Here is a 23,604-nt window from a genome sequence, read left to right as displayed (position 1 = left end):
AGAGAAGACACATAAGGACATAGTGAGCACTCCCTTCCTACTCACCACAGCATCCCTCTACCTTGCACAAACATCCCTTGCCTCTGTGCACCATGATCTCAGCCTGTGACCATTAATTTATTGAATTGTGGGAACAACACTATTTGGGAACATGAAAACATCTGCTAGATTGATCAAAGCTTTTTTGGGGGGGTTTTGGTGGGGTTTTTTGTTTTTTTAAAGTCTATAGAGAGATAGGTTTTGGTAAATGAACATTGCTCATGCTGCTCAAAGGTTATCAAACTCCTCTTTCCTCCCCTCTTTTAGAAAGTAAATGAAAGTAAATGTCCTGCTTTGGCTGCATCCCTAGTCAGTATGGCCTTTTCTAGTGGGCAGCATTAGGCATATGCCTCTTAAAGCAGCTTTCTCGTGAACCTCGTATCCCAGCCTGTTTCCTTACATGTCATTATCTTCTTTTCTTTCAAGTCTTTTTCTTCTGTACCATTTCCAACAAAGCAGGGGAAATAAATCAGTCTTAGAAGAAGGAGAACGGCAAAGAGTAATAAGCCACGTGGCTTCCCGTGCAATTGAGGCACACAAGCAGGCTCGGAAAACTGGATCACTCAGGAATAACCTCCCCAAGTCTGCAAGTAACATCACCCTTTTATCTGATGAGAACCCCTTAACGACCCACAATCCTTTATATGTGGAAGGGGGAGGTCACAGTTCCATAAGCCCTGGATTTCCATGGAGGAGAACAGGTTTGCTAGACAAGTTATCCCCCAGAAGGCTAGCCAAGAAAGGTTGTTGGAAATCCCCAGCAGAAAGCACTCATCGGGCGTGGACTCTACCAACCAGCTTCACTCGGAGGCAGATGTACGAGGTTCTGAGTAGGCCAGTCATTATGGATGCTATCCAATGGGAAAATGAACGCCTCCAAGCAGAGGCTGAAATAAGTGGATACCAGTCCAATCTGCTGGGTGCCAGCCTTTGCCCATTTCAAACTGAAGAGACAAAGCTGATAGTGACAGAGAAAGCCAGGCAGTTTAAAGGGCAAACTTTTCAGGAAAGTAATCAAGGGAAGCATCGTAATGGAAGAGCAACCTGGTCCCCAGCCCAAAATAAGCCGCTAGAGCTATCTACCGACCACTTGCTTTCTTCTCCCTGGTGCCAGTTCTCTCCTTTTTCCACTTTTCCACCTGTTTCCCATGCACTTGAACTTGACACTGTACCTCCAATCATTGTTTCCCATGCTGATGCTCCTCTCACATCTTCTCCATTGACTCAGAAGCCAAGTCCACCACCTTCTTTTTGGATATCGAAACCCAATCCTCAACAACATCTTTCCCCTAAGACAAGGGAGAAAATGATAGAAAATATTCCCAATCCCCCCAACACTCTGCCACCTTTTCCTCCTCCTCCTCTCCCACCACCACCACCACTGCCACCTCCCGCTTCACCCATTCCCTCCTGCTCCCTGCCCAGCCCAGCTGTTTGTCAACACTCCAGGCTTTCCCCTGCCGTGGAAGTGGACTCTTTGGGTAGGCAGCTATCCCCAGTGGTTCCAGAACCAACTCCAGGCCCTCGAAGAGAACTGAAAGGCATTCTCAAAAATATCCCTAACCTAGCAGCCATTGAGAAGTCAGTGGCAAACATGTACAGTCACATAGGCCAAAAAACCCCAGAACCCCCACAGAGTTCCAGGCTCCAACCGGTTGCCACACCTCAGCCACCACCAGTTGCCACACCTCAGCCACCCAATACAGAAAACACAGCTGACCGAATGCAGCAGAGCTCTGGCTATGTCACTGAAGAGCTTGGGGATCAAATTTTCTTTCAATCCACAGCACTCTAGTGCTGTTTTTTTTCTACCATTTGGTGTTATCTTCTTTGACTCTGTTGTTGACAATCACATTGGACTCCTGAGAGCAAGTTTGGGCATCAAAAATAACTAGACTGTTGCCCCTTCTCAAGGACTGAACGCAGTTTTCTGTTTGATTCTCCTGAAAAGACTTTTGGTTAACATCACCACCATGAACTCTATATTGTTTGTTCACTTTGTATTGCTTAGGTATATAAAGAAGCATTCTTTGCTCTAGATGTTATTGTAAAATGAGGAAAGGTCTTCTTGAGCTGTCCACGTGCACCGTGCACACACACACACACACACACACACATGCACAAAATATATGTCCACATTTCCCTGAGGTCTTGTTTTGCAAAATCCCAAGTCACTGTCATAGTTATATATGTTTACTTTTTGGTTACCATTTTGCCACCTCGGGGCTTCAGAATTGGAGCTAATTGTAGTTATTTTTCAAAGTTAAAGATGATATAATGTTTCCTTCTATGCATGTGCATCTGAAAAGAAATCTTATTTTCAGAGTAGTATGATTTGTTCTATATTTAATTGTAAAATGAAGAATTCTTAACCCATTTGGAAGAAAAGCTTATGTTCTTAACATAATGTTATATGCTTTTAAAATGAAAGGATAATAAGAATGATAACTATGAAAGTAAGCCAGAGTTATTGTTTCTATAAAAGAGCTTTCTTTATTATGATTTAGTGGCATTTTCTAAATGCACTTATAGCTTTGAGTAGAGCGTCCCACCTCTTATCCTGTATTTTTCCTCATCTTTTCCCTTCTTTGTTATACTTTTATCTTTTCACTTTAAAAATGAAAACACATCTTCAGTTGTTGCCTTTTTTAGACAGTTGATTACTTCAGCAAATGTTTAACATGTATTGTGATTTTGCTTGTTCACACAATTCAAGCCTCTTCTTAATTAATATTTCATGCTAAGATTTCCCATCAAAGAGAATATTTGCTTACCTTCAGTTCCAATAAAGAAATTCAAGTCAGTGTTATCAAGAGAAGGTTTGTAAGTGTCCATAAAGATTTATGTAGTATGAATTTAGTTACTGTTGATTTCATTAATCTAAATTATAAGTCCTCACATTAAGCATGTCAGTTATATTAAATTAGCTTGTCCTCTAAAATGAACAGTACATTGGGGGGAAATTCTGAGGTGCTCAAGCCTAGCTCAATCAGATTCTTTATAGAAATATGGATCTGATCCTATTTTAAACAATACAATTTAAAATGAGGTGCTGAAAATATAATTTATCACAGAATTTTAGAACTGGAAGCAGTTTTTGAGATCCAATCCCTTCATTTTACAAATAAGGAAAATGAGGCCCTGAGAAATTGAGAGACTTAATCAGCATCATATGAGTAGTTACATGACAGAGCCAGGATTCTAACTCAGGGTTTCTGACTCAAATACTGTGCTCTTTCCAAATGTTTTGGACTGCAAAATGATAAACTATCTTGGGGACTTCTCTCTCTTTCTCATGGTGTTCACATTTTAATGTCAATATTAAGAACTATGTGCAATATGACTGAACATTTTCTTGATTTTTCTTTGATTTCCCCACATTGCCATATTTAGAAAAATGACAAATCTATTTTCATACAATGCTTTGTTCTTCCATTCAAACACTGACAAACATTGACATTAAATCCAAAACATCTGAAAGAAGTTTCTGTCTTCCATTTTAGGTCCTAAAATTGTAAATGAACTCAGTTCTTCTTAGACATTTGCAGTCCTCTTTTTCTCATGATATTGTTGTTTTTATGGGCCTAGATTTTAAGCCAAATAAGTAATCATAAGCCAAATTGTGACCATAAAGGCATTTGACAGGTGTCAGAGTTCCAAATATGTTCAATTGTTTAATAAATACAGCTCCACTCCTATTCAATAAGCATTTCTTTAAAATCATTTTTAAAATTATATTCTAGGTACTGTGCTAGGTGCTGAGGATTGAAAAAGAAAGGGAAAAGGTTCTCTGCTCTCAAGTTGTTCACATTTTAATGGTTGGGGGGATTATCAGACGTAAACAGATAGCCCCATACTTGATTGCCTAAGGGAGACAATACTGAGAAGAAGAGGGATCTTGAGAGACTTCCTATGGGGAGCCTGAACTGAGCCCTAAAGAAAGCTAAAAATTCTCAGAGCTGTAGGTGAAGAGGAAATACATTCCAGACATGGGAGACAGCCCGGAGGCAAAGATGTGTTGGGCATTGTGTAATAACCGGACTCCAGAATGCAAGGCACAGTTTTAATTTTAACAGGAAATGTTACCATTTTCTTAAGTCTGGGCAATTAACAAAATAATAAATCAAGCCCTGGTTCCCAGTATTTGATTTCCAAGATATAAACACCCACAACTGCCAAGATTTAACAATTAGCTCTTGACAGCCAGTACAAATTGGCTCCAACACTCCCCTACATGGAGGCTGGCCACTTTATGGAGAGGATAGGAAACAATATTTGGAATTTTGTAAAGAGTTTCGCTGACAGACCATAACTACTATTTGTAGAAAATAAGTGAAAAAACACAATTCTCTTCTAAAGTCCATTTAATTATTCATTCAGTCAGTTTTTTAATGAAGCACGTACTATATGCATCTTCCATCATGTATGCCATTTTTATAAAAAAAGAAATATTTTCCTATTATGAACTTAACTACCATCAATAGACACAAATTCACCAAGAAGGGGGGGGGGGAAGGTTGTATGTGAGATTGTGGACTTCTCTTTGCGTTGTCATTTTTGAAGCACAAATGAAATTGTAAAAGTTAATAATAAAATTGTCCAGTGTCTTTCTATGCCCCCTTCTGCACTTCTTTTGGCTTTCTCCTGTGTATTTTTGCATTATTTTTAGCTTCTTTTCTTTCTTTTTTTCCCCCCACCTCTGTCACTTCCCCATGATTTGCTCCCATCTTCAGAGCTCTTTGTAACAAAGTATGGGTAAGAATGAACACTTTGGCCAAGTCTGAAAATTTATATTTCATTCTCCACCTCAAATCTATCTCCTGACTTCCAAGAGGTAGCAGGGATGGGTCACAGTTAGTTGTCTGAATTCAGTACTCACTGCATTGATCAGAGTTCTGAAGTCATTAAAAGTGTCCCTCTACATTATTGTGGTATCAGCCTAACTAGTCTCTTGGTTCTGTTTATTTTACTCTATATCAATTCATGTAATTTTCCTCAAATTTCTCTTACTATTCTCTATTCCTGAACGCTGCCCAACCAGACTGTTGGTCATAAAATGACAAACTGAACAGTCTTATAAACATTTCCATTCATCATCTACCTCAAATTAGTTTTAGCCAAAATCTTCAGGTACAAATTTGGATTGTTACACATTACTTTTTGTTCACTTGTTTTTCTCTTTCTCTCTCTTCCATGGAAAAACTTCAGTTGGCATTTTTGTTGCCAGCTTTTCATATGCATGACAGTGTTTGCTCTTTGGAAGATTCATATAAGGCATTTTTTTTTTCATAACTGTATAAGCCTTTTGAGAAAAAGCATCTGAACCATCCCAAGCTAAAACAGTATTCTCTTAACAATGAAATCATTTGCCCCTCCATTAGTTTTCTTTTTACTATTTTTATGTTAATCCTTAGCAAGAATTATGTGAAATACAAAAAAAAAAGATATTTTTTTTAAATTTTTGTGATCTGCCTCAAATTACCATATTGCCATTTTTCATGGAGTTAGCAAATGCACATAAATAATACCCATAAATAATATACATATTTATTTTATCATTTATTTCTTTTTCCACTGAAAGTATTTTTTTCCTTTTTTATTTTTATAGTTGGTCTTTAAAGAGAAAACAAATTAAAAAAAAAGAAAACACTCTTTATGCTGAAAGATGGAGAATCCCAAGGCCCTGTAGTTCAATCTATTCCAGTGCATTTTTGTTGACTATTTTTTTTTTATTTTAAAAAGCTATACATCATCACCAAAAAGTCTACATTATCCATTTCATCACTCTATTAGGTCACTCCATATATTAGGCCAGTACATGTCCATTAAATACCTGAGCAAAGCAACTTAAAATTAAGAAATGAATCTCTTGATGAAGTAAACAAAGAATGTGTCTTTATATCTAATTTCAGATTTTCTAAATTACTTCATAGTGATGTAATTCTTATTAGATTTCAGAGAGCATGTTTTGGTGATTATGTATCTATGCCCCATCCTAAAAGTGGACTATTATTAACAGACACCATGAAAAATAAATAATTTGCAAATTTAAAAGAGATTGAATCAGAAATGACTATAATGCATTCAGGGTTTTTATGGAAGCTTCAGCTGAAAGTAAATAAATCATGTGGAAAATACCTAGAGCATTCAAAAATTTCTTCCTTTTATCTACTTCACATTTGTTTCAGCTGAATATATTTTTTGATTTCTTGAAAAGAAGCAATAAAATGATACTTAAAAAATAAAATCATGTACATATACTGAAGATATATGCTTCCCTTACATATTGAATTTTTCATGAAAATGATTACCAATAAGAGATGGTTGTGTCACAATTTTCTTGGAAATGAAAAGACCTGGTTTTGTCTATTTCACCAAACAAACCCAGTGAGGTTCTTTTTTTTAAAAAATTGCTTTATGGAGGCACAATTATTCCCCTCACAAACTTTTTTGGGGGAGCTCTCATTTAAAAGAGACAACTGGAGTGTAGGGAGACAGTGTCTATGTTGCTGAAGTCTTTAAAGAGTTTGTGATCCCTATAAATATTGGCAAAGTTGTGTGAGTAGTCAGCAATATGTACTGTGTGTCAGTTTCCAATACTAAATGGCATTGATGATAACATTAAGCGAGCATTTTTGCTAACAGTTTTAATCTACACTGTCGTGACCACTCTAAAGCAATTAAGATGAATGGGCTTGCTTGTCTTTCTCAAGCCTCTGAACTTTCTGTTTCCACCACGATTGCCAAGAGGGATAAATGAACCCAAATGTGATGTAACTCAAGTATGCTTTGGAAAGTCACACATCATCTTCTTGCAATAAATCTTCATTTTGGTTGTTCATTACTTTCCTATCACATGGACAACTGTGATCATTTAACTCTTTTAATCAACTCTGTGTGTAGAATATTAATGGTGAAGCTTTACAGATGGTTACATGAAGGATTGAAAGCAGTCCACCATGCCATTTTTTTTTGTTTGGTTTGGTTTTGTCAAATGTAATTAAAAGGTTCCCCTGGCCTGCTGTGTGGGAGGTTGTTTAAGCTTTATATAATATTAAAAGTTAAGCTTTTCTGTATCAAGAAATGCTTTATGTGGCAATTAATCCTGAAGCTAGCACTGGGAGGTGATAGATAGATAGATAGATAGATAGATAGATAGATAGATAGATAGATAGATGTAGATAGTTATAGATATAGATAGATATATAGATATATCTATATATCTGTATGTATATGTGTGTATATACATACAGATAGATATATAGATATATCTATCTGTATGTATATGTGTGTATATATACATACATGCATTTATGCATATATATACAATATATGAATGTTATATATGTCTGTAGGTATGTGTGTATACACATAGAGATATGCACATGGTATCCATGCACACATATATGTGCATGTGCATGTGTGTGAATATGTACACACGTGTATATGTGTGCGTGTATGTGTATATGTCTGCAAGTGCATATATATGTGTGTGCTGTTTTTAGAATTATGTAATTTTTTTATTAGGAAAAATAGTCTGGAAATACTATGGTAATATGTTTTAATCCTAAAACTCTCCCACTTTTCTAAAGTACAAAAAAAATCTATTTCACAATTTTTCCTCTGTGACCCCCAAAGCCATTCCATAATGAAAATAGAGGCAATGTGGTTATTTGCAAGTACTTAAAACTGACCATGAGAGAATAAACATCCATTGCCCTGAAGAAAGACAAAGATTATCAAAGGTACCGAAGCTCACACTGTGTTGTATGTGCTATATTTTCTGTGTATTTCTCTATTACTGTTATTTTAAAAAGTCAACCAAAGAGCCCTGAAGTTTTAGGGAAAAGATGAAATGCCTCTTTTTGCTAGTAACACTGCTTGCAAAATGTGTCTTGCCTTGACATATTAATAAGGCCCAGAGTGAACTATTGTGCTATTTAATCAGCAATATTAAGGATGGTTGATTTCTATTTGGTTGTTTCTTTCTTGAAGGTGATACTATGCATCAGAGGTAAGGTCCGCCTGCATGAGGCAATTAGAGCTTATTTAGGTAATACAAAAACACTAGGCCTTCCTGCTAATATGTCAAGTTGCTTATTTAATATATTTTCTTGTCAATGAATAACATGGAACTGGAACTGCCACAGATTATGTTTCTTCTTGTCATTTTGTACCGTTGCTACCAATTTTTCCTCTCTTTTGAATCATAGAATCTTAGAAGTGAGACAAGAGAGGTTGCGTAATCTAAATGTCCAGTTAGTGCAAGGAATCCTCTTAGAGCATCTCTGAGGACTAGTCATTCAGGATCTAAAATCCTAAAGTCCTGAGGGGAAAAAAATCTGATTTACTCTCTTTTTTATCAAACTATGAACACATTTACTTTAATTCTATGTATTGTCTTTTGTAGAACCTGGTAGCTTGGGGGAATTCTTAAAGAAGAGAGGTTCATAGAATCAAAAAGAGAATTTGAAAGGACCGTACAAGGTTATCTGGCTTCTCCTTCTATTTCTGGAAAATACAAAACATGGTTAAGCTCGTCCACAAAGATACTTTCTTTCTTTCTTGTATGTTTTCCCCTCACCAAAGAAGGTTACCAAATTTCCATTAGTGATACACCCATGTCAGTCCTCACAATTTAGGTTATTTGGGGGTTGAAGGAGGGGATAGTTATGCACTTACTCCTGTACAAATATTTTCATATCTCAAAAGATTCCCAGGTTACTGGATGAAGCAATGGGCCAATGAGATCACAGATCTATCATTAGAGTATTGTTAGAGCATCTACCAAGTCTATTATTCAGTCTCCAAGCCCTATCCTTTTCCTTGCCAGGATAAACAACAATTTCAGACACAATGGCTTTATTTAATTTAGATCTTCTCCCTCATTTCCAAGCTCAACCTACAGACCACACTAAGAAGTAGGATCTTTCAAAATATGCAAGCCAATTGATTGCTTAAAAAGTGTGGACATCAATCATGAAGGCTTTCTTGCTATTTCAGAAAGAAGTCCCAATGAGTAGCCTTTTACTGTACAATGGGGAGATAATTTTAGCGAGTTAATCAAGTGTGTATTGAGCACCAATTATTTGCTAGGCACAATGTGTTACATAACATGCATCAAAGTGTCACTTGTAAAATGTTCTGGCTTAGAAATGCCCAACCTCTAAACTACCAACAAATCAGATTGATTTAACTCACATTGCTGGGTTTCATATTGGATGATGATAAAGGATTTGATATTGCCACTGGCTTCACGGGAGTAGGAATAGATTAGGAAGGGACCTTAGGGTCCTCTAGCCCAGCTCAGTCACTTGACAGATGAGGAAATGAAGCCTGAGAGAGGCAAAGTCACTTGCTCAAAGCCACCCAGGGGCAGCATTTGGACCTAAAAACTCTGAATTTGCTTCCAGTGGTCTTTGCACCACACCATGCTGCCTCCAAAGGATGTATGCTATGATTTTACAAAAAAAAATATATATATATATAACAATAAAAAAAGCTTTTCCTTTTGAGTCAGAACTATCTCATCTCCTTTTCATAGCCCCCTTTTCACACACCCAACTCTATTAATGTCGTTTAAACTCATAGAAGATATAATCATTTAAAAATCAATATTGGATATCACTTTTTCTAAAGGGCTGGTAAAGACTTATGGGTGCAGTTTTCTTAGTTTGTTATGGTCCAAAGAAACAAACTATTACCTGTGGCAGGAGATCCTAAAGAATTTGTTAGCAACTTTTTCTATATTGACATATTTCCCAATGTATTGCAGCCACTCTTATTTCCAATAGGGATTAGAATAATGAATGGGGACACATGTCTTGAATGGATCACTCAGATGCTTCCCTAAACTCACCCTAGCCATATCACTATGTAATCTTTTGCTTTCCAATTTTCCTCCCCATGCACTTTCCTAAATTAGTAGATTGAGTCAATGAAAAGTCTGCATAGAGATGGAGTAATCTGAATATATCTAACTTCAAGTGCCTTTAGAACTTCCTTTGTCGCTGGGACTTTATCAAGAGCTAAAGAGAAGGCTTTACAAATTCTTTCCAATTAGACTGAGGCAGTGTGGTGATATAGTAAATAGAGTACATGAGCTGGAGGCAGGAAGACCTGTATTCAAATCCTTCCTCAGATATTTACTAGATGTATGACCCAGGGCAAGTCACTTTATTACCCTGAACCTCAGATCACTCTCCAAAAAATTAAAAGTAGTTGGACACAGCTGCACACTGCATTGGTAGAGAGAGGTCCCACTCCATTAGAATTATGGAGTTGCTTGACCTATGCTTGACATTATCAGATCAGAAAATGAAGATGCAAAGTACTACCAGTATAATGTAGGCCCTATGATGACAGATATGGTGGTGCCAAACATGTTATTCATTACACATTCAGTTATTCAGTGTGGCATAGTGGATTGAGAGCTGAACTCAGACCTACAAAGATCTCTGGCTCCTACTAGCTGTGAGACCCTGGGCAAGTCACCTATCCTCTTAGCATCTAGATTAGTCTCTGAGACTTTAAGTGGAAGAGAAGGTACTGAGCCCTCATAGGCAGATGGAATTTCCTCATCTGGAAATTGCTATATCAGGGAAATTACAGGGTTAGTCCCTATCCATATCCTATTCATTACCTACATGAACTCTCACATTAATCATGGAGGCTTAGAAATATCAGAACGCCCAGGACTTAGTTCTAAACCAGCATGTTTTTTTGTTTCTCTTGTTTCTCTGCAGCCTTAACTGATGTTTCCTGCTCCAGATGTTTGCTAAAACTCTTTTTCTGTTTTAATTTTCTTTGACAGGATAAAAAGCTAAGAGCTTCTCTTCTTAGACAAGAAGTGCCCAGTTCCTTGTTTCTTTTCAACTTCCCTTAAAAATGATTTCTGTGACATGGAGGTCCTGCCTTGCATTGCACAATTAAGGGACCCCAGGGAAAATCCTACTGCTTGCTGCCAGCTCAATTCCAAAATCAAACCACCTCTCTCCCTTTGAATTAAATTCTGTTCTGTCTTTTTTTCAACCTTGGTACCGCTGGAAGACATCAGAGTTCTACCTAAGAAATTCATAAAAGGGCAGAGTGTAAAGGAAGCATGAAGATGTGGGCTAGAAGGGGAAAGGAGAACTTTAAGGCCAGAAAACTCATTGGCTCCTTCAGTTTCACTGAGGGCTAGGCCTGGAAACATCATCAGATTAGAGATTTAGATCTGTTCAGATCTGTTGCTTTTTGCTCAGATAATTCCTTTATTGTACAAATGAAGAAACTGAGGACCCAGAACATGGAAGTGATTTGCTCGAGGTCACACAGTTTGCACTTTATAGACCTGGGATTCAAACCCAAGTTAATCAATTGGCAAGCATTCATTAAGTGCATGCTATGTCCCAGGCTCTGTGCTAGGCACTAGGGGCACAAAAGACAAATGAAACAAAGAGTACTCCAACTCCCAAACCAGCATGGCTCTCACCCTATTATATTGCCCACCCTAAAGCAAGGAGATCTGAGTGACTGGGTCAGATCAGGTCAATGGGATGGTTTTCCATGAAAAACCTCTTTTCTTCACTTTCCTTTTCAGTCAGACCATTCATTCAGCTCATTTATTCCATAGTGACTGTAGAGGATCCTAGGCTCAGAGCTTCAAGAAAACAAATATAAATGAGGCACAGTCACCATCCCACCATGCTCTCCCCTCACCCAAAAAAAAAAAACCCCTAAAACTAACAGGGAGGACCTCAGACCTTGTGATCTAGTCCTGGCATATATCTTTCTTGGATACTTTCTTTTGTCTTTAGTGACAAGTTGGCTGAATTGAATTCTTTCACTGATGAGAACATTCCATTTCATTGGCCCATGTATTCAGTCCTGTGGGGTCTGGAGGTGTAAGGACATGGTTTTCTTTAGTCAGTCATTGCAATTATGCAGTTAGCTAGGCAGAAGAGATATCACTGTAGATGAGAAGAACATTGACTTTAAAGTCACAGGGCCTAGATTCAAATCCTGAATCTGACACTAAAAACCTATGTAACTTTAAACAAATCTCTTCAACTCTCTCTGCCCCAGATTCCTCATCTTTAAATGTAGGGGTAGGACCAGATGGTCTCTGGGGCCTTTCCTAGTTCTTACCCAATATTTTTGCTTTGTACTATAAGGCTTCCTAAAGGCTTTTGTTGGAGGGAAGAATAACTAAAATCTATGTAGTTCTCTCACTTGAAATTCATGGTAGCCCTAAGAGGTATGCACCACAGGTATTGTCTATATTTGAAAGAAGAAACTTAATCTTACAGACATTAAGAGGCTTGCCATGGTGACCTTACTAGCCAGCATCAGATGCCGCACTTGGTGCCCAGGCTCCCTGACTCCAACTGCATCATTGTTTACATTTCTATAACTCTTTAAAGTTCATTTTCCTCACAACAGCTGTGTGAGTGAAATCATCTAGAAATTAAAGTACTTATCATAATTCCCACCCATAGTTCAGATGAAAAAACTGAAGCTCAGCGAGGGTGAGTGATTTTCATGAAGTCATGTAGTCAGCAAGTGTTTGATTAAGGATGCAAACCCAGGCCTTTAGACTCTAAATTTAATATTTATTGATTTTAAAAATACATCATGCTATCACTCACATTTCTAGGACGTCTGGGGTTTTAAAAAGTATGCTCTCTGAGAAATAGATTGGACATATATTGTCTTCACCTCTTCAAGAACCAGGACACTGTCAGAAGAAAGTTCGTATGACTCAAAGACCAGTTACCATAAGTACAGCCAGGTCTCTATAGATAACATTTCCTGGTTTCATAACTTTATATCAAACGATGCTAAGGGAATTATTTCATTTTCAATACCTGCCTTTCCATGGAAAATAAAGGCATTAATAATGAGTTCTGATGGCTTCTTGGGAATAATTCAATGCTTCAAGAATTTCTAATATTTGCCAGTGTGGGTACCCATTCCATGGATGCAGATGACATAACTGTTCTGTGGCCTAGCATGTCATCATTCAGAGTTTGTATGGCAAATAAAACAAAACAAAAATTGCCCTGAATCCAGCCTTCTGATGATTATAGGAATCAATGAAAATCATTGGCACAAGAGAGAGGAAGAGAGAGAGACAGACAGAAATACAGAAATAAAAAGGAATGGGGGGGCACTATACACCTACATGAAGGAGTGGTGGCCAGAGATGGTGAGTTGATCCATAAATATAATAATTGGCATACCCTTTCCTGAAGCAGTGATAGCAATAGTAATCAATCAATCTATAAATATTAAGCTCTTAAAGAACAGAAGGCAATTGGTGTTAAGATATGGGTACAGTGAAGTAGAAGACAGCAATATCCCTAGTTCCAACTTTCCATCAATAAAAACAAACCTTTTTTAATCACCCGCTATATGCACTAAGCAGTGGGAACACAGTGAAAACTGCAAAAACAGTCCCTGTTGTCAAGACTCAGAGTTGAATGGGAAAATGAATAAATTTCCAGTTGGTAGACCCCTACAGCAGCAAAGCCTTTGAGAACCCAAAGATAACTCCATTCCATGATGAAGAATCAGAGAAAGGCTTTAGTGGAGGATCTGGGAGGGAGTTTTCTGCTGTAAAGCACTGGGGGAGGAGAGAGCAAAAATCTTCAGCCTTGGCATTCCTCGAAATCCTTCCGACTCAAAGTCTTAAAACTAGGTCACAACACTGTGTCCAACTCTCTTCATCATCCCATGTTTAGCAGAAAATGTTTCCCACTTCTTATCACTGCTAAACTGGGAAATATCTATAGAATCTCAAGTCTGGGATTGATTTGTGGCAAAGAGAGTTGTTTACTTGACTAATTCATAAATAAATTAACTGAATTAACACCACCTGGTGAATCCCTTGTCTCAGAGACAGAAGAATTCCCTTAGCTGGAAGAACTTCGAGCTGGTACCTCTCCCTGCCTCCCATACCTGAACTCCTCCTTTATCTTGCTCCATAGCTAAAAGATGCAAACACTGCCTAATTATTCATTTAACCTTTAACACCATGTTTAACACCCTCTACTCCTCACTTTGAAGGAAAATTCAAAGGAAAGAAGAAGTAACATCGGAAGATGAGTAGGTGCTAGTCTCAAGAAAGTTTCAAGTTTTTAAATATTTCTGGCAAGAAAGAAATGTATTAGGACAAAGACCAACTTTCTACATACATACAACAGGAAGCTTCCTACATGGAATATTTTGAGAAACCTAAGAACTGCCACGGATCCATGATTTATGTCTTTTCTTCCCTCCCCTTTTTCTCATTGAACATTAAAACCCCTTTAACAAGAGAAAGAAGCATTTATTTAGTTCATAATTAGCAGTAAGGCTTAAAATACAGAACATAATGTGAAGAGCATTTAGCAGAGATAACATTAGAAGGAACACTAAAATTCACCTTGATGTGTGAATAGTTGATACCAGATCATTTGCCTTAGATTTGCTGTTGCAGCAGCATCAGAAAAGGAAAGAGAAAGGATAAGTCCCATGAGGCTGATTGATAAAAACAGAGTATGATTTTAACTTTATCTGATATAACATTTTGCCTTGGGCTCATTCTTAGGATAGGTATTTACATGAAGAATATAGTTAAATAATAAACATTCACCAAAGAAAATTAATTTTTGTCCTTTAGATCAATAATCAAAAGATTAGGAATGGGACATGGTGAGAAATTTGTGTTGTCTTCCCAAAGAAGATTCTTTATTTTTGTTAGAAGTCTCAATTAATCCTAATTTACTTTATATGAAGAATTTTTGTTGAACAGAATGTAATGTATGTATTTTTAATTGTGCTTGAAAACCAGCAGAGTTTTTGCAACAGTGTTTTAAGAAACATCAACAGTTTCTATCCACGTAAATGGTACCTTTCCCAGAAATGTGATTGAAGAATTGTTTTTATTTTAATATATACATACATACACACACACACACACACACATACATATATAGTGTGTGTGTGTGTGTGTGTGTGTGTGTGTGTGAGTTCTCTATTTGAATAGCAGAATTATCTGGAATGGTATCAGGAATTGATTCTGGCCGAGTGTAAATCAGATTTTTATAGTCTGTACCTAGATACAGAATTTTTTTTTGTGCAAACTCCTTTTTTCATGCTTAAGTTAAGGAAGCTACATGATGGTAACCATTTGTATCCACCATGAAAAATGTCATATCACCAAATCCTTCTTTGAGGATGACTTCCTATATCTAAAAGTCTTTTCAATTTTTCTAATCAGTTATTCTCTAGTACTTGGAAAAAGAAATAAGAACAAATGATTAGAAGAGGGGAATAGACATCACACATTTTTATTTAATTCCTGAATTCACCACTTATCTTTTGTGTGAGATATTTAATACGTAATCAGAGTTAATCATCAATCAGCAAGTACTTTAAGTGCCTGCTCTATGCCAAGCACAGTGATAGACCCTGAGATAAAAGAAGAAAACTCTTGCTCTTAAAGAATATACATTCTGATGGAAAAAGGAAACACGTAACTATACAACACAAACAGAAAATTAATAAATAAGAATTATACAAAGTAGGAAATGTATTCTAGAAATGAATGGAAAGTATTTTAAAAAACAGCTGTTCCTACCTTCCCCAATTCACCATTCTCTGGTAAGTCACTTCTCAAAACAGAGCCATATCACCCCACGAGTACAAGCATCAGTGCAAATGGAAACTGTGGGATGGTAAGCACGAGTCCATTGAGCTTTCAAAAAAGCCTAATCTGTGGGCAGCATTTGGGCTCATTGGAAGTTCTCTCGTCCTTCCAGTTTTCCCCAAAATAAAGTTTTGAAACTGACCATCTGTGTAATCATCCCTGAACACTCCCATACCAGCATGTGCTGGCCTTTGAGAGTTTGGAAAGCAGAAGGAATGCAGATATCAGTGATGCCAGATCAAGAAGATGCAAAAGATGCTTAAAGTTGTAGATTTCTATTACAGGTATGAAATGCCCCAGTACGGAAGTCGGCGGCGGCTGCTGCCACCTGCTGGTGAGGAGTATGGCGAAGTGGCGGGAGAAGCTGAGGAAGAGTATTACCCAGAGGAGGAGGTAGGCCTACTGCCTTTGCTTTTGGGGGGCTGAATCTTGCAGGACAAGAGCATGCCTTTTCATCCTCTTTGACCTCAGGAGATCTTGTTGTGTTCCCGTAGTCAGATGCTATTCTCAGCTAGGTTTCCTTCTTCCTAAGATCCTGCATTAATGGAATCAGGATAGGGACTGAACCAGAGATATCATTAGTACAAAGGAATTCCCAGATAAGGAAAGTTCTAGCAAAGCAGATCAGCACCTTCTCCTCAGCTTACTATCTCACAGAGTGGCCTGCTGAGAAGTCAAATGACTTGGCCAGGATCAAAAAGCCAGTATGAATCAAAGGCAGAATGTGGAACTAGGCTTTCCTGGCTCAGTTTTTGTCTATTATGTATCTAGTATGTCCTCCTACCTTTTTTTGTTAAAGGAATATCTTAATTTTTTATGCCCAAAGAAACTGTAATACTTGGCTGTGTTATGCAAAATTTAAATGATTCTTCATCAAATAGACTATGAGCTCTTTGAGGGCAAAGACTGTCTTTTGCCTTTCTTTGTCTCCCTAGCAGTTGGCATGGTGCCTGGCACATGAATCTACTACATGGTTATTAGCTGACCAACGAATATGACAAATATTTTTAACCTGCTACTAAGATCCAGGCACCATGCTGGGCACTGAGAACAGTAAAGACAAAGCCAAGGCAATGATTGTCCTTGAAGGGCTTATTTTACAATCGCTAAATAATTATCCTCTAATATCATTTAGTTTGATTTCTAGCTGATACTGTGATACTTCTGAGATGATTAGAATCTCACAGATTTGATCACAGTTTGCTGAATAAATCTAGTCCTGTCTAATGCAGACAGATCACGTTATTTAGTTATTCCAAGAACCTTAACTCATCCAGTTGTTACTGTCGTTGTTGTTGTTATTGTTTAGGGTGATAATTTAAAATTTCTATAATTTCAGTCAGATCCGAACTGAAGAACAAATATTCTGAGAAGCAATTATGATTGTATTCCCTCTTTTGAATTTCTTAGTATCATAACTCCAAAGCTGGTAAGAGACCCCACAGGTCATCTAATACTGCTTCCTCATTTCCACAAATGAGGAAAGTGAGACCCACGGAGGTTAATGCAGGGATCTGTGTTACCAACCAGGAGCACCTACTTTCCTAACCACTCTCTGAAGCAGGGTTTCTAAACTTAGAGTCCAGGAATAGAATTCAAGGGGTCCATGAAGTCAGTTGGGGAGAAACACTTCTTTTTTTCCCCATTAACTTCTAAGTATAATTTAGCGTTTGTTTCCATTATTATTCTGAAAGGGTATCCATAGGCTTCCTCAAACGGCCCAAATATTCCATCACACAGATTAAAGACTGCTTTAAACTCAGCACAGGGCAAGATATAATCTTATTTGACTTTCCTTCTCTAGAAACAGGTTCTTGGGTGAACACATCACCGCTTGGATCTTTTCCTCCTTAACTTGTGTGGGACAAGTTCTTATCTTAACCATCAACCCAATCACAAATCCCATTTTCATAATTTTCAGGAAAGGCCAAAGAAACCTAAAATACCAGAAGTTAGAGAGCCTCCCATGGAGGCACAGCTGGAGGTCCCTGTGATCATTGAGGGACCAACGGCAGCTGAGACTGCCCGTGTCACGTGGAAGAAAGCTAAGATATTCCCCATGATATTTAAGAAAGTCCGTGAGCTGGCAGAAGATGAAGAACGCCGGAGGGCTCTCGGAGTAGAAGACAGAGATTACCTGACGCTGACACTGGAGGAGGAAGCCACTGAGAGTACCGTGGAATCAGAGGAGTCCAGTGAGGAATCTAGCCAGTACAGTGACTACAGTGATGAATCCGAGTGGAGCACTTATGAGAGCACAACTTCGGAAGAGGAGTCGGAGTCAGAGACCCCCTCAGAAGCGGAGGAGAGCTCCACCCCTGAGTCAGGAGAGTCCGAATCTACAGAATCAGAAGGAGAAAAGGCAAGGAAGAATATCGTGGTTGGCCGGAGGATCGTTCCTCCTGAAGAACTGCTCAAGGCGCCCAAGAAACGCAGAAAGGAGTCGTCGGAAGAAGAGTCTGAAGAAGAGCAGAAGGTGGAAGAGGCAGCACCTACGGAAGAAGAAGAAGAAGAAGCTGAACTGGCTGCTCCCGAAGACGTTACAGATGTGCAAGCCCAGGAGAAAGCTGCTGACGAAGGCAGTAAGAGATCGACAGAAGGAAGCAAAGCCAGCTCCGAAGAGTCGGAATCCACTGGTAGCGAGAGTAGTAGGGAAAGCCAGATGGGGGCTGAAGGCTACGTCCGGCCCAATCCCCCAGGGAAACCCAGGATGCAGAGGCCCCAAGCAGCAGGAGCAGAGGGAGCAGAGGGAGCAGAGGGGTCAGAGGGCCCCCCAGCAAAAGGCAAAGAAGCTGAAGGTTACAATACAGCGTTGTAAACCAGAACAGTAGGTGGAGTTTGCAGTGACGTGTGACTTTGTGTGCTGTGTGCCCTGTGTGCCCTGCGTGCCCTCAGCAATGACTCCTGAAGGACAGACAGTGGCGGTGATACTGATCACTTGTAAGAATAGAAAGACTCCAAAAACCAAACTGATCATTGTGTGTGATGGGGAGTCACAGTTAATTAGTAAACCAAAACAGATCTCATAAGTGACCTTGATTTAGTAATAATAATCTCACGAGTGGTCATAATTTGCCAATGGGAAACCTACTTAAACGCAATACATCATTACACATTTATCACTGATGCCCGACGTATTGGACTTGATAGCAGAAATCTTTCGGTAGCCACAATCTCACCTAGGTCATTCTAGTGCATGATATTAGGAATAGAGAATATACTATGGTTGTCTATTATTTTCACAAGATTGATATTTCCAATGAACACGTATTTGCTCAATGGGATCTAGGAGAGAACTCTGGGTTTCCAGTTCCAAAAGCAATTGAATTGTCTAAAAAATTCCAGGGCAATTTCAGAAATTATCGACAGTGGCAAATATTGGGAGTCAATTTTTTGCATGAATAAATTCAGTACCCAAGTGCCGTGGGTACAAAGTTGGAGGAGATTGCCACTCCCTGACATCAGGCCTAATTCCATTACTAAGTGGTACCAGGAATAATTTGTGATCCCTGAAAAGGACTCCAGGCACCAGTACTTTGGATTCTAAGTATGGCCAACTTCAGAGTAAGCTGGAGAATTCTTGGTTTCTGAAAATGCCATTCAATTGTTTTCCTTTTTCTAATGGGTTCCATGACACTGGACCCCTTCTCACCTGCCCTTTCCAAGTGTGGCCTCACACAGAAAGGACTGAACTTGTGATCTCGTGGGCAGAGGGAAACTCCAGGTAAATCCCCTGTACCAATGAAGGTCAGCACCTTCTCTGTAACTTCTAGTCTTAGAGAGTGTCCCAGAGTGCTAAGACATTAAGTGATTTGCCCCAGGGTCACAGTCCTATTATGTGTTCGAGGCTGTCCTTGAAGGCAGTCCTTCTTGACCTTGAGGCCGGCCTCTCACCACTATGCCAAGGGTCAGGTACCAGTGCCCATCACAATTCAATTGCTTGCAGAGGATACTGATGGTCTTCCCTTAGGAAAGGGGAAGGGGTCTTCCTTTTGTCTATTTTGCTGTTTAATCATTTCAGGTTATGGAGTGAGAGGAAAGGAATTGGTTAGGATTTTTTAAGTTCACAATTGTGCCAATAAACCAATCAACAACGACAGCCAGCATTTATTAAACAACTACTGTGTGTCGGGCATTATGCTAATCACTTACAAATATTATCTCATTTGATCCTCACAACAGACCTGGAAGGAGTACTATTATTATCCCTAATTTTACAATTAAAGAGACCGGGCAAAAAGAGACTTGAGTAACTTGACTAGCATTACACAGCTGGTAAGTGAGATTGCATTTGAACTCAGGTCATCCTGAATCCAGGCCCAGTGCCCCAGCTGTATTTATTAAGCACCAACTGCATGCCAGTTACTGTTATTCTCCGAGAATACAAAAACTAAAACCAAATTGCCCTTGCAATCTTACAATTCTATCAGAGGAAAACAACATGTATGCATATAATAAGATATTATAATATATATATATATATATATATATATATATATATATATATATATATATATGTATAATGGAGTCATTTGAGGAAGAGCTAACAGCTGGGAGAATCAGGAACACATTCATGGAGGAAGGAGGGGTAGTTTAAATGAATTTTGAAGAAGAGTTGCTAAGAGTTGGAGAGTGAGGACGCTGTAATCATGAGAAAATAAAATACCATGACATATCATTTTTTTTTAATGTGCCAAGTTATCCAATTTATTTTTGCTGATTATAGCAACTGAGTCAAAAACTTTAAATGTGGTAGTTGGCTTAGCCTGAAAGAAACAGAAAAATAAATATCCAGTGTCATCCTCAGTGTGAATGGAAGAGACTAGAGCCCTGACCTTCTTTTCAACTGACTTTATTAAATAACTTCTGGCAGCTGCAACAGTTAAATCCTGTGCCAGATCCCTGGGGCCTATAGCATACAAGCAGATAACCTAGCTCACCAGAGCTGCGATTAGGCAGCTCCAAAAAATTCGTTCTATAAATTTCTGCCTTCAGTCTGGACATCTCCTTACTGACACCAGCAAATCATGTCCCAACATTTGCCTCCATTCAAATAAAAGTGTCGGAAAAGAAATACAGCACACATATGAGTCCCTCGAACTAGTACTAGGCAATCCAATGTGACAAGCATTTATTATAAATTATTATCAATATAATTATCAATGAGTGAGGCCCTGGAATAAAAAGACGAAACATAAAAGTCTCTGCCTTCAAGGAACTTACATTCTCTTGAAGGGTTACAACATGCATGCATGTAAGAATTGTCAGAATATTCACCAGATAGGTGGCATTTTTTTGTTTAATTTAGGTATCCTTCATTGGAGCAGCTACCAAGGAAGAGGCCTTCCACATGTACCCTGATAGGTGCCATAACAGGTTCTTCTCTGAACGTCCCAGTCAGCAAGTGTGGGTACAGTTCTAGTAATTCACTTCCTTCCAAAACCCTCTTCCCAGATCCCCATAAAAATTATAAATATTGCAGTTAGTTTCCAACAACTGGTAGGGCATGTATGCATCTGCATGAGCCAGACTCATAGCCCTTTGCAGTCTTGACAGTGTCGAGGTCTAAAACTACAATAATGAGAACACTTAGCATTCTCTTCCCATATATGGACATGATAACTTGAGCAGGGTAAGTATTAATAACGAGAGAGTCAGGGAAGGATTTCCATGGGGTGTTGTCTTTGAAATGAGACTTGGAAGTGGATAGGGAATCTAAGAGACAGAGGGATACATTGTAAACATGGCAGATGGAGATGAGAAACATTCTGGACAAAGCAACAAAGTTCTGGGAAAAGCAGACAGTTTGGAGAATCATCTTTGGAAAAATTATGTTACCAAGCTGCAAAAGGCTAAACATGTGTTTTATTCCAGTGGCAAAAGAGAGACAGTGAAAGTAACATGGTCACACACACACACACACACACACACACACACACACACACCCCTCTCAAAATATACTCCATCCTTTCTTAAATGGCTCGATTTCTGGATTGCCCAAGCACTAAAGGCTTGGCCTTTGATAATGTTGATGCTAGCTGATTCACTTTTCTCTTTATTTCCTATAGTGGGCCAGGAAAAAAATGATCCAGTTAGCTGTTGATCGAGAATATGAAACCAGTTCTACTGGAGAAGACAGTGCCCCTGAGTGCCAGAGGACCTGCCTCCACAATCCCCAAGTTCACAACAATATCAATGGCAACATCTACATTGCTCAGAATGGGTCAGTGGTGAGGACCCGCCGGGCTTGCCTCACTAATAATTTGAAAGTCCCTTCCCCTGTCAAGATGGGGAAGCATTTTAAGAAGCTTGACAAGTTAGCGGTGACACATGAGGAGAGTGTCCCACTGAACACATTATCCAAGGGGGCATTTTCCAGTGAGAAACTGAACACTAGGCCTCCTCTTGTTTCCTTTGCCCCTGGCCCAATGGGGGCAGATGGTTCTGCAGGAAAACTTGGGGGTGGCAAGATCAAAAGCACAGCAGAACAGGAGTCCAGGATTGACAGTCAAGACATGAAGGGGGTCTTGGATTTCCCAAGTGACCACACACAGTCCGATGATGAGGAGCTCTGGATGGGTCCTTGGAACAACCTCCACATACCAATGACAAAACTGTGACCACTTTTTAGATTTTATTTTCATTTCTACTTGAGTTTGTAATAAACAAGGCTTTTTATTGTCACCAAGACAACAACATATTGGGATTTGTACTGTGCACAGGAGTTGTGACTTTGGACAAGCTGCTTTACACAAGGAGGAAGGATTTGCACTGGGATTTGTACCAAGTCGTTGTTCTTCCCAGCAATTCTTTTTAAAAGGAACTCAAAAAAATTTGACTAAAAAAAAAAAAGAAATATATCATTAAACACTTAGCAGTTTTGTTTGATAACGATTTATTGTTTTAATAAACAGCAAATAACATACTAAATAATCACCTACATTTTGTTGACTTGCCATGAAATATGCTACATATCTAACACCTTGCTGCATTTTTAGCATACGTACCGCCCAAAAAAGAAGGGAAAATTTGTATTGGATGATTTATATTGGTAACCAGTTTATACAACTGATGTCTATAAAGCCTCAAAAATTTTTTTATGAAAGTTGAACTTGTAGATTTTATGACTGTGATAACAGACAGGGGCTCTTCTGTAATCTATTCTGAATGTTGATTAAGAAATGCCTCTATTTTCCTTCTTTCATTTTCAGTTATCTCCTACATTATATTTTTACTTCCCTTACTCCCTAAGCATTATACTAGATAGCACACTCTGGTTAGCATTACCACCTATATTTTACCAAGATATGCTGCATTTTCTTTTTTATGCTCCTCCTAAACAAGGAAATGGGTGATTTAGAATAGAACAATGGGAAACCGACATCAAGTGTAACATAAATCTTCAATCTCCCAACAGGCTTACCGGTAGGTGAAGGGTCAAATAGGCAACAATGATTCTAAATTCACGATTTCAAATTTAGCACATGGTGTGGACAAATGAGCCACACAGCTCTAAATAAATCATAAACAAACAATAGAATAAAATCACCTGAACACGAATGATCCAGAAACACATTAACTTTGGAGAACCGTGTTCAGTCACTTCTTGCACCTCAACTCCCTGCACCTCACTTATTTATATCCAGCCCATTTCACTAGTTACACAAATGAATTAGAGAAGTCGTATTCTGTAGCAAAGAGCATGTTCTTTGTTCTGATTATTTCCCCATTAAACTGAGCACATAATTGGAGCCAAAAAACATACTCTCATCATGGAAATATAGTTTGCCCTCTTTATTCTACTCTTATCTTTTCTGTAATAAGAATGAAGTTTTTGCTATAATGAAAGAAAAATCTGAAAACTGCTGAATGTTGTTTCATCTGGCAGATTA

At 38.5% G+C, this 23,604-nt stretch overlaps 1 protein-coding gene across 1 annotated transcript in view; it reads left to right on the top strand.

Moving 5' to 3' along the window:
* The window catches only part of PCDH15 (protocadherin related 15), a 1,495,046-nt gene extending 1,476,242 nt beyond the window's left edge, over nucleotides 1-18,804 (top strand). Inside the window, exons 33-34 of the mRNA XM_020978669.2 lie at nucleotides 15,997-16,105; nucleotides 17,634-18,804. Coding sequence (XP_020834328.1) covers nucleotides 15,997-16,105; nucleotides 17,634-18,530 — 1,006 coding nt within the window. The 3' untranslated portion in view covers nucleotides 18,531-18,804. The remainder of the gene's footprint in view (nucleotides 1-15,996; nucleotides 16,106-17,633) is intronic.
* The last annotated feature ends 4,800 nt before the right edge of the window (nucleotides 18,805-23,604 follow it).

Source organism: Phascolarctos cinereus, unplaced genomic scaffold (genome assembly GCF_003287225.1).
Source record: "Phascolarctos cinereus isolate Bilbo 61053 unplaced genomic scaffold, phaCin_HiC Scaffold_3;HRSCAF=262, whole genome shotgun sequence".
NCBI classification, from domain to species: domain Eukaryota; kingdom Metazoa; phylum Chordata; class Mammalia; order Diprotodontia; family Phascolarctidae; genus Phascolarctos; species Phascolarctos cinereus.
This window is presented reverse-complemented; position numbering and strand designations above follow the sequence as displayed.